At 35.5% G+C, this 15,060-nt stretch overlaps 2 protein-coding genes and 1 non-coding gene across 3 annotated transcripts; 2 read left to right on the top strand and 1 right to left on the bottom strand.

Annotated features, from left to right (window-relative positions):
- Window positions 1–411: 411 nt before the first annotated feature.
- Window positions 412–8,764, top strand: LOC148788535 (flavonoid 3'-monooxygenase CYP75B3-like). Its single transcript, XM_088880118.1, has 3 exons — window positions 412–1,106; window positions 6,142–6,394; window positions 8,388–8,764. The coding sequence occupies exons 1-3, from the start codon at window positions 412–414 to the stop codon at window positions 8,397–8,399; spliced, it is 960 nt and encodes a 319-aa protein (XP_088736244.1). The 3' UTR covers window positions 8,400–8,764.
- Window positions 8,765–9,835: 1,071 nt separating this feature from the next.
- TRNAP-AGG (transfer RNA proline (anticodon AGG)) lies at window positions 9,836–9,907 on the top strand. The gene has a single exon. It is a non-coding gene; the product is annotated as a tRNA-Pro (tRNA).
- Window positions 9,908–10,807: 900 nt separating this feature from the next.
- On the bottom strand, window positions 10,808–11,760 carry LOC148788536 (uncharacterized). Its single transcript, XM_088879480.1, has one exon. The coding sequence runs from the start codon at window positions 11,668–11,670 to the stop codon at window positions 10,942–10,944; it is 729 nt and encodes a 242-aa protein (XP_088735606.1). The 5' UTR covers window positions 11,671–11,760; the 3' UTR covers window positions 10,808–10,941.
- Window positions 11,761–15,060: the final 3,300 nt, after the last annotated feature.

The following is a 15,060-nucleotide window of genomic DNA, read 5'->3' on the forward strand; positions in this document are numbered from 1 at the left end:
TCCTCCCTCCTGATCTTCCTTTTCTATTAGGGAAAAAGTGCAACTATAATCCCTTATGATATCGCAAACGAGCAAATTAATCCTTATGAAAAAACAAATAGCGATGTATCTTCCTATATTATTTAAAATATAACAATTTATCTCCCTATATTTTTTTTAAAATAAAGAAGGTAAATTATTTCATTTTAAAAAGTACAAGAGGAAAAATTACTAAAATTTTTTTATAAAGAAATAATAAGCTCATTTTTAATATCATAGCGATAAATTGTTATTCACCATTTTCTATTATATTTCTTAATACGTAAACCTTGACTATATATTTTTGTTTTTGGCTATATGTGCTTTATATATACGACCAACTTGGTGCAAATTTGTATACACATCAATTGAATTGGAGTCTACTCAAGAAACATGATTTCTCTAAGTGATTCTTCATCTCTTTCAGCACCACTTCTGATACTAATTTCACTGCCCATCTTATGGTGCCTGTTCATCCTATTTACCAAGTCCGGCAACAAAACAGCCCCCACGCCGCCAGGACCATGGGGCTTGCCAATTGTGGGCTTCTTGCCTTTCCTTCGCCCTGATATGCATATTCAGTTCAATGAACTAGCCCGCCAATACGGTCCAATCTACAGGCTCAGGCTGGGGACCAAACTCTGCACCGTGATCAGCTCGCCGTCCCTCATAAAAGAAATCGTCCGCGATCATGACACCATTTTCGCCAACCGTGACGGGACTGTTGCTGGACGCATTGGCAGCTACAACGGAAATGACATAGCCTTCTGTCCTTACGACTCTAGCTGGCGCATGAGAAGAAAACTCTTTGTACACGATATGCTAAGCAATAGGAGCCTTGATGCTACTTTTAATCTTCGGAAAGATGAGATCAGGAAAGCCATTAGAAACATCTATACCAAGATCAATACCCCTGTTAAAATCTTGGAACTAGCTTCTGGTATTAGTCTGAATACTATGATGAACATGGTCTGGGGAAGCACCATTGAAGGGGAGAGGAAGGACAAGATTGGGGCAGCAGTCACGCCGCTGGTGGTAAGATCTGTTGATTTGTTGGGAGTGCTAAACGTGTCCGATTATGTTCCGGTGTTGAAATTACACAGACACAGGTGAACATCTTAGCCACTGATTTGCAGAATAAAGACGCCAAGGTTGAAGACAATAATCAGGAAGATGACTACTGTTTTAGTTTTGATGCAGGATAGCAGAAGTCGTGCTTTGCATATAACGTTTTCTCTTGGTTGCTTTGTATTCACTTATTCTGTTATTTCGTTGAAGTCGGACGGTTATTTCAGTTACATTAGTTGGCTATGATTAACTGTGTATTTAGTCTGGGGTTCAAGCAAAATGTTTTGTAACACAGAAAACACTCTGTTTTTCTATCAATGAAGAAAGCTTTCAGCCCCAACTCTGGTCTCTGTTTCTTTTCTTCCTACAGCCTCTGTTCTATTGAAGATTTCAACATGGTATCAGAGCCTTCCTCGTGAAGGTCTCTGGATACACACATTGTCTGGTGTTTACGGATTGGCGACGCGGTGCTACAGATTGATATGGCGCAGAATCCTGTTGACGTAACTCAATACGAGAAGGATGTGTTGTTCATCCACCCATCCGAACACTCTAATCTTGCACTGACCTCTTCGCCGTTGGACGGCACAAATTTTCTGACTTGGAGACGAGCAGTATATGTTTCTCTCGGCACAAAAATGAAGCTTGGTTTCATAGATGGAAGCTTCCCTCAGCCGGCACCAGGCTCGCCAAATTTTGAACAATGGCGGCGAGTTGATTTGACGGTTACTGCGTGGATCTGGAACTCTATGTCGAAGGACATTGTTGAATCGTTTATGTACTGTGGAGACTCAAGAGAGCTCTGGCTTGCGATTCAGGACAGATATGGCCGCAGTAACGGACCGATGATTTATCAGTTGCAGAGAGAGATTGGTTCTGTTTCGCAACAAGAGTTGACACTTACTGCATATCTCACAAAAGTTACTAAGCTTTGGAACGAACTGAATTGTCTGGCACCGACTCCTAAATGCAAGTGTGGAGGATGTACTTGCGGCATTAACAAAGCTATAGAGGATCTTAATTCGAGGAATCAACTGATGCAATTCCTCATGGGCCTTCATGAGAATTTTAACAGCGAACGCAGTCAAGTTCTTATGCTTGATCCACTACCAAGCATTGAAAGAGCTTTTTCTATGGTTTATGCAGTTGAACAACAGAGGTTGATACAAACGGGTATAGAGGCTACTTCTAATAATCTGGCTTGTCAATTCGCCTTGAAAGAGAATAGGAGAGAAGGCGACAAAGCTTTGCAAAGGAAGAAATTTATGCTTGATAAGCGAAAGTCAGTTTGTTCTCACTGCAAGAAACAAGGACACACTCAAGAGACTTGTTTTCAGTTGCATGGGGTACCAGATTGGTACAAATCGATGACTGATGGAAGACAGAAAGGAAGGACATTTGCTGCGAATGTTGATGTTGATACTGATAAGCTGCAGCAAACATTACCACAGAATGCTACACACATAATGGCTGAATTGTTGAAGCTATTGCAGAAAAATACTGTCACCTCAGATCCAATCACAAATTCTGCAAATTTTGCACATTATGACGAGGAATTTGCAGGTAATATTGTTAAACCACCTCTCATTGACTTGAACTGCTGGATTATCGACACTGGGGCCACTAACCACGTTTGTTCCAACATCAACTTATTCCATTCATATGCTAATCCTTCCACTCCTCTTTACATACACTTACCTGACGATTCTAGAATACCAGTGAAGTACATAGGAGTTATCAAATTGACCGACTCAGTCATCTTAGAAAATGTCTTCTTCATTCCTCATTTTTCTGTGAATTTAATCTCAGTTAGTCAGTTGTGTCAGCGTGGAGTATGTCATTTTTTGTTCACTAAAGAACGATGTGTTTTGCAGGACCAGGACACTAAAGAAGAACTGGTTGTAGGAGTACTTTCCAAAAATTTATATGTTTACAGACCAAGTTCCATTCTATGCTCTTCTGTCCATGATGTAATTTGTTTTGGTTCTGCCCCTTGTACTCCAAATATTTGGCACAATCGTTTGGGTCATCCTTCTATGCAAACTATAAAGAAAATATCATCCATTGAGTGCAACAAAGATTACCTTGATACACCTTGTGAAATCTGCCATAAGGCCAAACAGGCTCGACTTCCTTTTACTCATAGTTCTTCTCGTGCGGCTGCACCCTTTGCACTTGTGCACATGGATCTATGGGGTCCTTACACTGCTCCAAACCTTTGTGGGGGCTCATACGTACTGACTTTGTTAGATGATTACTCCAAATGTTTGTGGACCTTCATTATAAAGCAAAAATCTCAAGTTCCTGCCACACTCAAACAATTTTGTTCTTTGGTTCAAAATCAGTTCAACCTTAAGATTAAAACTTTAAGATCTGACAACGGTTCAGAATTCCTCAATCGTGAGTGCAATACACTTTGTTCCATTCTAGGCATTGTTCATCAAACTTCATGCACTCATACCCCTCAACAAAATGGCCGCATTGAAAGAAAACATAGGCATTTGCTAGATGTTGCTCGAGCTTTGTTGTTTCAGGCGTCTCTGCCCATTCGTTTCTGGGGAGATGCAATTCTTACCGCTACCTATTTGATCAATAGAACTCCAAATAAATCATTGCATTGGTTAACCCCTTATGAGTTACTTCATGATCATTCACCTCATTATGATCATCTAAGGACATTCGGATGTCTATGCTATGCTACCAATTTGAATCCCCACAGGTCTAAGTTCTGTTCCAGAGCCTTAAAATGTGTCTTGATCGGGTATTCTATGCATCAAAAGGCATACAAGTTGTTTGGTTTAGAAACAGGTTCGGTTTTCTTTTCAAGGGATGTTCACTTCTATGAACACCACTTTCCTTTTGCTCATGCTGCATCCTCTTCCACTCCTCTAATTCCTTTACCTACAGTGCCTGTACATTCAGATTCCTCCACTATTCCAGATCCATCTTACACAAACACTCCCTCTTCACCCCAAGCTGCTTCTCCTCCTGCGCCTACTTCACCCGTTCTTAGACGCTCTAGTAGACAGACGTCTAGGCCTGTTTGGCTTAATGATTTTGTGTCAAATATCTCTGAGTCTAATTTGTTATATCCTTCTGCTGCTGCGTACTCTTCTTTTGTGGCCTCCTTGTCGATTTTGCAGGAGCCCAGGTCGTACTTGGAGGCGGTTCAACATAAGGAATGGCGAGATGCTATGGGGGCTGAATTACAGGCCTTGGAGCATAATCATACATGGAAGATGACTCCTTTGCCGGCTGGTAAAAAACCCATTGGGTGTAAATGGGTTTTCAAGACAAAACTCCGAGCTGATGGGTCGGTAGAACGGTATAAAGCTCGTCTCGTAGCTAAGGGATTCAACCAGATTGCAGGGGTTGACTACACAGACAATTTTTCCCCTGTTGCTAAGCCGGTTACGGTTCGTTTGTTTCTCAGTTTGGCTGCTGCGCGTGGATGGCCCTTGCATCAAATGGACGTGAACAACGCCTTTTTACACGGTTTTTTGGACGAGGATTTATACATGGTGCCGCCGGAGGGATATCGAGTCCAACCGGGTCTTGTTTGCAAGTTACTACGTTCCATTTATGGGTTAAAACAGGCTTCTCGCCAGTGGAATGTGGAGCTCACTGCCAAGCTCACAGAATTTGGTTTTAAACAATCTGGTCATGACCATTGTTTGTTCACGAAAGATGTTGATGGTGATCTGTTGGCTCTCCTCGTATATGTTGATGACATTTTAGTTACATCCGCTTCTCTGCAGCACATTCAATCTGTTAAAAACTACCTTCATTCCTTGTTCACAATCAAGGACCTCGGCGAGGCACGTTATTTTCTTGGGTTGGAAATTGGGCGTAATTCTGAAGGTATCTTTGTGGCGCAGTCCAAATATATTCACGATATTGTTCGCGATACTGGTTTGATGGCTGCCAAGTCTGTCTCCACCCCTTTCCCTTCAGGCCTCAAACTTAGTGAAGATGGTGGTGCTTTACTTCCTGATCCGGATCGTTTCAGAAGGTTGGTTGGGAGGCTTTTGTATCTTGCTTTCACTCGCCCGGATGTTTCTTATTCGGTTCAGCAGCTTAGTCAGTACCTCACTCGGCCATGTGATAAGCATTGGAAAGCAGCTTTACACGTTGTCAGATATCTCAAAGGTACTCCTTCAAAGGGTCTGTTTCTTCCTTCACATTCAACGTTTGAGCTGGTAGCATATTGCGATGCCGATTGGGCATCTTGCACGGATTCCCGACGTTCTCTCACCGGTTTCTGTATATTTCTTGGTGATGCCTTAATTTCTTGGAAAACGAAGAAACAATCGACTGTCTCTCGCTCCACCGCCGAGGCGGAGTACCGGAGCATGGCTGCGACTGTATGTGAATTACGTTGGTTATCATTTTTATTGTCTGATTTTGGGATTTCTATCTCGGTTCCCATTCGTCTTTTCTGCGATAACCAAGCCGCTTTACATATTATGGCGAATCCGGTCTTCCACGAACGCACTAAACATATTGAAATTGATTGTCATGTGGTAAGGAATGCCTACAGAGATGGTTTTATTGCTCCCTCGCATGTTCGCAGCTCCCTCCAGCTTGCGGATTTGTTTACCAAGGGGCTTGGGTTCAAGAGTTTTGCTACTTTAGTGGGCAAGTTGGGGTTAGTTGCCTTGCACCCACCTCCCACTTGTGGGGGGGATGTTGAAATTACACAGACACAGGTGAACATCTTAGCCACTGATTTGCAGAATAAAGACGCCAAGGTTGAAGACAATAATCAGGAAGATGACTACTGTTTTAGTTTTGATGCAGGATAGCAGAAGTCGTGCTTTGCATATAACGTTTTCTCTTGGTTGCTTTGTATTCACTTATTCTGTTATTTCGTTGAAGTCGGACGGTTATTTCAGTTACATTAGTTGGCTATGATTAACTGTGTATTTAGTCTGGGGTTCAAGCAAAATGTTTTGTAATACAGAAAACACTCTGTTTTTCTATCAATGAAGAAAGCTTTCAGCCCCAACTCTGGTCTCTGTTTCTTTTCTTCCTACAGCCTCTGTTCTATTGAAGATTTCAACATCCGGCTCTTGCCAGGTTTGATATTCAAGGAGTGGAGAAAGAAATGAGCAACTTAACACAAAGGTTCGGCGAGATTGTCGAAGATATCATTAACGAGCGCACGAAGATTTCTTCGGGCAAGGTCGGAGGAGGAGGCAACAAGAACGGTGGGAGAGTGGATTTGCTGCAAATGCTTATGGAGTTCAGCGAGAAACAAGATGTTAAGACGGAATTTGGCAAGACACAGATCAAAGCCATGGTTACAGTAAGTTCTCTATTATTGAGATTTGCTAATGATCAATTCCAATTTTTTAATGCAAATAACTCCAAATTTGTCCATATGCATCTTAGGTGTATAAAGTTTATTCATTTATATAATTGTAATGGAATATATATAAAATATCTGTATGAAAGAGTTAACAAGTACTCCATGCCTATCAAAAGTAATTGCTAAGGATTTCTAATCTTTTAACTATTCCTAATCATTTGATTATTATTATGTAAACCAAATTTTTTACCTTAATATTTATCATGATATTTTTAATAAGAAAAAAAAACATAATTTTGGTCCTACTACTATTAGGGGTGACAGTTTAAATTCTCTCTGTATAATTAAATTTTCAATTGAGGAATACAATTAAATAAAAATTAGCACATGCTTGTCCCATGGATACTCTTTTAATTTGGGAATTCCCATCAATTTTGTTGATATGATATTTTGCTCTAATATATTTTAAGATAGACATAGGTGTCTATTTAATAATTATGGAAAAACTCAAGTACCAATCCAAACACTTGCAAAAGTTCATGTATCAATTGACTATGTACAAAAAAACTCAATGCTCAATTGGATCAAATACAAAAACTTGTGTATTAATTTAACAGTAATGCTAAAACTCAAGAACCAAAATAATTTTCCTCTTTTTTAATGTGGTTAGATTTTTTCGTTTCTATTTTTAATTACTAGTACTATATTTTTTGTTAATTTTTACATATTTCAAAAACTATCAGTTATCCGTCGAAGGTTAAGATATCGCCGATATGTCTACTCGATTATTAATGACATGGCAGCACATAGTTATTGTTTTAGGAGTAACGAGGGTTGTCGTAGCTTTTGCAAATATTGTTCCAAAACGTACGTCATGACATGTATATAAGTTGGTCTCCTGAACTTTCGAGTATAAACAAATCACCCAAAATTCCTTCTTTTGTGTCTAAATTTTTTAGAAATTTGTCTGATTTTTTCCCTTTCACTTTATTTTTAAGAAATACAAAAGAATTCGATAAATTATGTCGTCATTCAAGTTATTATTTGAATAATTTTTTCGAAATAAATTGTGGAAGTCACCAATCTGAAAATGGTCTATGAAAAATCTCGAAAGAAACTTTGTTGGATCCTCCTATTGGAATCTGTTTTTCTTATGATTAATTTGTGCTCTTTATGCTTCTAAATTTGCTATAATCTCTTTGTTTTCACATAAACATGGTTGCAAATTTATCAAAAACATTAAGATAGAAGCATGTGAAAATGGATTCAAAATTTGGTAGTCCATGTTGGATGGAATCCACCAGCAGTGACCCCAAATTATTACGTAATCAACTATTACAGAGGGATGTGAGTTTCAAAACCCTTAAATAACAAATAATATTACAGATCATGAGAATGTATAAAAATTAACATAAAATAGATATTAAGCAATTAAAAGGAAAAGGGAGAGAGATAGAAGTAGTAATGGCTCAGGGGCCAGATTCGGATGAGGGATTGCCCAAATCTGCCAAACACCGACAACCACTCACGTTTGTCGAACCCACACCATGAAAAATCACTGTCCACAGAGGACCACACACTTTCCACTAAGGAAGTTCATGAAGAACTTTTAACCGAGGGGAAGGATGAAGAGTAAGGAGAAAGATGGAGGTTATACGATATTTTTCACAAGAGGTGAGAGATATAAGTAGAAGAGAAATGACACTTAGGGAGGAGGGAATATAATTAGGGTTAGGTTAAACAAAAAACTTGATGAAGTATTATACAATAAACTGGGTCGGGTGAGAGTGTAGGCCTAGGCTATCAAGTAAGGGGTTTGGGGCGGACTTGGGCAGAGCCTACCTTTTGAATCATGGGTCGTTTATTTTTATTAGTCCATGTTGAAATTTCAAGAACAAGAAAATCATTCAATAAAGATAATTGAATAAGGGCAATAAAATCTTGAAGTGGTCAATGACAAGCTACACGATAATGTTTCACATCTTACTAGATAAAAAACTGAATTGATCAAGTTCATAAGCATGCACCAATGGCCGGCTTGATCTTGGACTATTGATGTGGAGTGGATGTCAACCAAGTGGAGGGGGAAGTACGTTGTTAACGCGTCATTTCGAGCATTGTTGGCTTCCTTCGTTTATCACCTATGGCAAGAGCGGAACCAACGGATCTTTCAGCACACCAGTCACTTTTGTTCCACATTTCTGAAAATTATAGTTGATGAGATTAAGCTTGCTATACTTAGTCACAATCTCACCTCAGCTATTAGTACACATGGACTTTATAGACTATGGAGGATCCCTTGGTTTGAAGGGATTTCTGATGCTTGAACCATATTGTACTATTATTTTTCATTAATGCAATTTACCATTACCGAAAAAAAAAGTTCATAAGGATGCATGATGTTTTTTTTCTGTTTTTTTAGTCGTAATAATTTTATGGTTGATTTGAATCGAGGTTAGTGATAACCTGATGATGAGTCGAGTAACGCCCACTTGAGGTCTTCGAGTTACATGATGAGTTGGCCTACAGTACAAATTGTTAGTTTTGCTAGAACGGTCCACAACTAAAACCTTTCGATTTATAAGCCAGAATTTACTAAAGGTATAACAGAGTCCCAAAGCTAGATCTCAAAGTAATTTATGCAGACTTGTGAAATAGATCAATTGATCGTTATAGAAGTTGTAATAACTTGTATGAAGATATGTGTCACTCTGACATTCTTTAGATAGTGATGCATCAATATTTTGAGTTTTTGAATCGGATCGTGGACTGTCTGATCTTGTGAAAAATAAACCATAAATTATTTCAAAATAAATAGTGATTTAACTTAGAAGGAATAAGCATATTCATTGAACCTTCAAAAAAGAAAAAAATAATAACAACTAACAGACACTAAATTAGCATTGGACATATAGTTCCTACATTTTATGTAAATACTACTCAAAAAATGACTTGAATGGGCGTATGAACAACAAGATAAATATGAATGACACCAACTATGAAAAAATTTTACCCTATATTTTACCCTAATATTTTACATCAAATGACACCAACTATGAAAAATTTGTACACTGATAGTGGAAAATTATATTTACACTTTCTAATCATCTATAGTTTGTTTATATTAATTATTTATATTTTTTGAATAATTATATATACACCAATTAAAGACTTTAACATCATTTACACAAATCACACATGCTTTTTAAAAAATTACACGTACATTTCCCAAATATGTCAACATCATCACAAACTACACTTATTTTTTAGTTATCAACGATGATTTCTATAATTGTATAAAGAATATAAATAATTTATATAAACAGACTATAGGTCAGAGAGTATAATTTTTATCCCATCTAATAAAGCTGAAACACATTTCCTTTATCAAAACATTTTTGAAACAATAAACAAAGCCATAAATCTGTTGAACAAGTCGGGCATTTGGTCTAGTGGTATGATTCTCGCTTAGGGTGCGAGAGGTCCCGAGTTCAATTCTCGGAATGCCCCTTTCTTCTTTATTATTTGTATTTTTGTCTTCCCCTTTCTGCTTCTGTTCTTGTTTTCTTTAATGAAATCCATCAAAATTTGCCATATAATCCATGTTCAACTACTTAAAATAATAACATTCATACTAAATAATGTAGTCATAGGGAGAAACTTCAGGCTTCTTTTTATAATTTTATAAAGGGATATTTATTAGGATATTTATAATTTTAGGGGATATTTATAATTTTTTAAACAATAAAAAGATATATATAATTATGACAAGTTTCAGAGAATCCCATTATAATTTACCCCAAAAAAGAATAATAATTATACACTTAATTAGAATCAATTCTCTCCCGAGGCGCAGCAGTGTTCTTACAGTTCTAGAAAAATTGTTTTTAGAATTGTAATTTCAATTAATGCAAGAATTCGTTGGTTTTATATATACTGGAGATGGACATTTTGAAGTTTTTTAATGGAATTTTTATGGAGTTTTCTCTTCATCTTTTCTTCCTCATTTCTTCTCTGTTTTCCACCTCAATTTTCTGAGCAATTTCTTGACATTTGGTGCGATGAAAAGAAAAATTACAAATATTTACGCTATTTTTTTTAACCAATCAATCCTTTCATCATCATCACCATTTTGTAAGAAAGTAAGTTGTAAATCATTAAAAGTTCAAAACTTATTAATAAAAATATGTATCAAACAATCAAAAGAATGAGTAATATAATAAATTAAAATAAAATAAATATTTTTTAAATTGTTTATATGTTCATCTTTTGACGTGGTTTTGGATGGAAACAAAATAAAGTCTCCAAAGAGTTTAATGTACATTTAATTTTAATTTCCATTCATTTATTCTTTCTAGTTAAATATAAATTTTTCATGTGCATCCCCTTTGGCCAGAAAAAAAAAAGAAAAAAGAAAACGTAGACTTATTTCATTAAATTAAATAAATAAATAAAATAAATGATTATGGTACTTTGAATGGTAAGACAAATATTCTTCTATTTACAACTCGTTATTCAAAGAACAACCCATCAAAACACTTCTGCTAATTGGCCACACCAACCCACCTGTCGCCGCCGCCCGCCACCGGGATGCAACCGAAAGACCTCGCCAGCATGCTCGTCAGGTGTGACCTCCCCCTCAAGCTGGACCGAACCACCCCCCACGGACTCGTTCCACCACCGTTCCCCGAGGCCTTCTCCGTTGAGGCCCGCCGCGCCTGCCTCTGCTTGATGGCGCTCAGCTCCATCTCGGGCTTGAACTTCACCGGCCCGAACATGAACATCCTCCTCCTTGATTTCGCCGACATGGATGTTAGAGAAGTGATGTTCACCCTCTGGACGTGGTAATCCAGGTCCCCGGCAGTGGACTTGGGGCGAGTGAGATCGCCGGAGAACCGGGTCGAGACCGAGAGACGCCGGTTGTCGGAATCGGAATTAAAGGAGGGCTTATGAAGGGATTGGGATCTGATAGTAGCGAAGTAGTCTCTCTTCTGATACTCATTGAGCTGATCTTCATCCAGTACCGGAGGATCATCTTCATGGAAGATCTTGCCGCAGAAGATGATGTCGTTGTGGAAGGAGTGGGGGGAGGGATAGGTGGTGAAGAACTGAAAGAGATGATCGGGAGTTGTGCAGGGGCTGTGGAAAGTGGAGGCGGAGTAGTTATCTTCTCCGATGGGGAGATTGCAGAAAGAGAGTGCATCAGCTTCATCTTCTTCTTCTGCTTCTGGGAATGAGTCCAAAGCATAATTTTGTACTGTGATCTCTTTCATGGTGATATGAAGTGGGAGAGAGAAATGTAAGTGAAATGAGGGGCTGAAGTTGGTCAATTGTTGGGGGACAATGAGAGGGTGCAGTCTATAGATACACCTCACAACATATATATATAAAGTGGGGTGGGGTGGGGTGGGGTGGGTGTTCTTTCTTTGTTGCTACGTCTTCTAGTCTTCTAGAGGGCAGTGGTAATCAAAAGTTGACAAATTACAAATAAAATATTGACAAGATACTTATAAACCCAATGGAAAAATAATTTTGGAAATAGAGAAAGAAAAATAGAAATAAATAAGTGTGTTAAAAATAGATGATATATTTAGATTTGTGTTTTGAGGTAAATTAAAATATTTTAAAATTAGTGGTGTATATTTGATATTGGGATTTGGGAGACAAAAATTACTGTTTATTATCAAATCATATCTTTTTTATATATCTTTTTATATGTAAATATATATATATAAATATTGTATGTTTAATATTGTATTTTTATATGTAAATATTGTATGTTAAATCATGTCTGTTTTATATTATTTGTATAATATATATTATATATAAAAAGTTGAAAAATAAAAAAACACACAAATAAGGTGTAAAAACACAAAAACAAACAATGAATGTGTTTTATCTTATATTGAGAAATGCGAAAACATAAAACCAAACAAAGTGAATATTTTTTTTCTCATAAATCAAGCGTATTTCACATTTGATTAAATTCATTACATAAATTAGTATTATTTGTTATAAATATTAGTATATTTTATTTTCATCTACTTTTTATCTATACTTTAACGGCGTAAGTGACGTACTGGTAAAGTATTTCCGATTGGAAAAAAAAATTATATGTTTTTCAGACCACTTTTTGGGGTAAATATAAATACATCTGAGGAGAAAAAGCGAATCTTTAAAGAAATTGGGGTAAATTTCTCTTACAAAAGTTGACACGCTTTCCATATTTCTGTAAGTTGAAGTCAAGTAGAAGCAGCATAAAGAATCATGTCTTCTATAAGTAAATCAAGTAACCAAACTGGAGCATTCATACGCTACTGTTGAAACAAGGGTCAACTTTTCCTTCAAACAAAAGTACTTAACTGCCACATGCTAAACACATAACCCACACCGTTAAATTGTAGATGAAAAAGTGGATAGAAACAAAAAGTATTAATTTTTATAAGTTATGAGACTAAAAATGCAATTGTTCCATACCATACTTACTAGCTACTATCAATTTAAAAACATTCGACTCATATATGCAATTTAAAGTTTAATTAAAATTAAGAAAAATAAAATAAATAACTTATCAAAATTAATAATATAAATTGATTTTAGATATGTTTGAATTTATTAGTAAAAATAAAGCATAATTATGAATATTGTAAAGGTGAGATACTATTTATAGGGAAACATTCGAGTTCAAACCCGACTCGATCAAATTAAAATCAATCATAACAAGTATAATATACTTATCATGTGATTGGTATACAGTTTAAAAAAAGTGACAAATCATATAACAAGTATAGTACACTTATTGTGTGATTTATTTGGTTGAGCCAAACTTTATCTCAACAAAAATTTTCTCTATTTATAGATAATTCATTACATGTGAAATTTATATAATGGGTAGTGTGAGACTTACTAGAAGATCCATAAAAAAAAAAAAAAAAAAAAAAAAAAAGAGGAAAGAGGAAAGAAGGGAGAAAGAGAGAGAGAGAGAGAGTCAACAAAATCAAATAAGTGTTTTCTAGAACTCCAACCTAATTACACCATTATTTACGCACCAGTCCTTGGTTTGTGTCAATATTGTAAAAAATAGGGGACCCACCCATTTGACTTTCCCATTAGTTAAAAGGGATAATTACATTTCTCTATTATAAGATTTGGTATAATTACACATAATTTTTTTATGATTTGAAAAATTATATTTATTATTCTTGATGTTTGCTTTTGTTTAACAAATAAGTCCATTCATTAGTGAAAGATCACTGAATTTGTTGATATTAACGAAATATCTGAATAAAAATAGATTTTTTACCCTCCATTGACTTATTAGTAACTTACTGGAGGTTAAATAATTTTTTCCTAACTAAACTATCAATATAATGATAAATATATACCTTTTAAGGGTAATTTTTATTATAAAAAAATTATTTTGACTTGCAATAAATCAATAATAAGTCCATCGAGGATAAAATATGGAATTTTATTTGATTTTTTTTATTAATATCAATAAATTCGATGAATTTTTACTAACAAAGAGACTTATTTGTTAGAAGGAAGCAAACATTAAAAATTTCTAGATGTAATTTCAGACCACATAAAATTTATGTGTAATTACACAAAATCTCATGGAAAGATAGTGTAATTATCCCTAATTAATACAATAATACCTATGACATGATTTTTCTATTGACATTTTTGAAATTCATGTCATTTCATAATCTAGAAGTTTTTTCTCACACATACACACACCAAAAAAAAAAAAAAGAATTAAATAAATCTAGAAGTTTTTACTATGTTTTTGTTTCTTGGAAATTGAATTTGATATGGGTGGGGGGTGGGGGGTGGGGGAACTATAACTTCACTAAATTACACAAAACAAGTTAAGAAACACTTATATAAGACCAAGAATTTGTGTTTTATCTTTTGGACCTGATCCTACGACCCTTGATTGTTAGGCACATGGCCCAATTTAGACGCATTCACTGAGGTATCGTACCAATGACCCTAACTTACGAATAGGGCTTCATTTCTTCTTTAATGGTATGACTTTGGGTTAGATTTTTCGAGATAAATCACTTTACTGACTTGATAATCTAAGTGCTTTATTTAAGAAAAACTCTTAAAACCCATCATTATGTTGCTTTTCATTGATCGAATTGAGGAGTCGAAGGCGATCATTCGATCCAAAATCGAAATTATTTTTTTTTTCAATTTTAAGTAAATAAAATGACGATTATCAATTTCCCACCAATTTTAAGTACCTTAAGTTTAGTTGTATTTAATGCCTAATCAATAAAAATGGCATACATTAGAAGCATGTGTAGGAATTTTATCAAGTAATAACTCTTCGATACTCAAGTGAGAGGGTATTTGGCTACACTTACAAAATTTTTCAAAATATTTTATAAAATGTTTGAGAATATATAAATTTAATAAAACTATTTACTAATATTTTTTTTCCTGAAAAACTTATAAAATATCAAAATAAAACATTTAGAATTTTATAATCTCTTTAATGTTAATATCCAATAGACAAAAATAGTACTATCACGATTTTGTTGGTATTTACGTTTTACGTACCCTTCATATAATTAATGTTTTTCATCAAAACGCAAAAATATCTATTTATATGATTTATAAAATGTAGAAATTTATTAAATATTTTAAAATAA

Source organism: Sesamum indicum, linkage group LG4 (assembly GCF_026168435.1).
Source record: "Sesamum indicum cultivar Baizhima isolate 11 linkage group LG4, ASM2616843v1, whole genome shotgun sequence".
NCBI classification, from domain to species: Eukaryota; Viridiplantae; Streptophyta; class Magnoliopsida; order Lamiales; family Pedaliaceae; genus Sesamum; species Sesamum indicum.

Coding starts and splice junctions, on each gene's coding strand:
- LOC148788535 (XM_088880118.1), top strand. CDS start 412: ATGATTTCTCTAAGTGATTCTTCATCTCTTTCAGCACCACTTCTGATA. Junction 1,107..6,141: donor GTGTCCGATTATGTTCCGGT/GTTGAAATTACA, acceptor GTTCTATTGAAG/ATTTCAACATCCGGCTCTTG.
- LOC148788536 (XM_088879480.1), bottom strand. CDS start 11,670: ATGAAAGAGATCACAGTACAAAATTATGCTTTGGACTCATTCCCAGAA.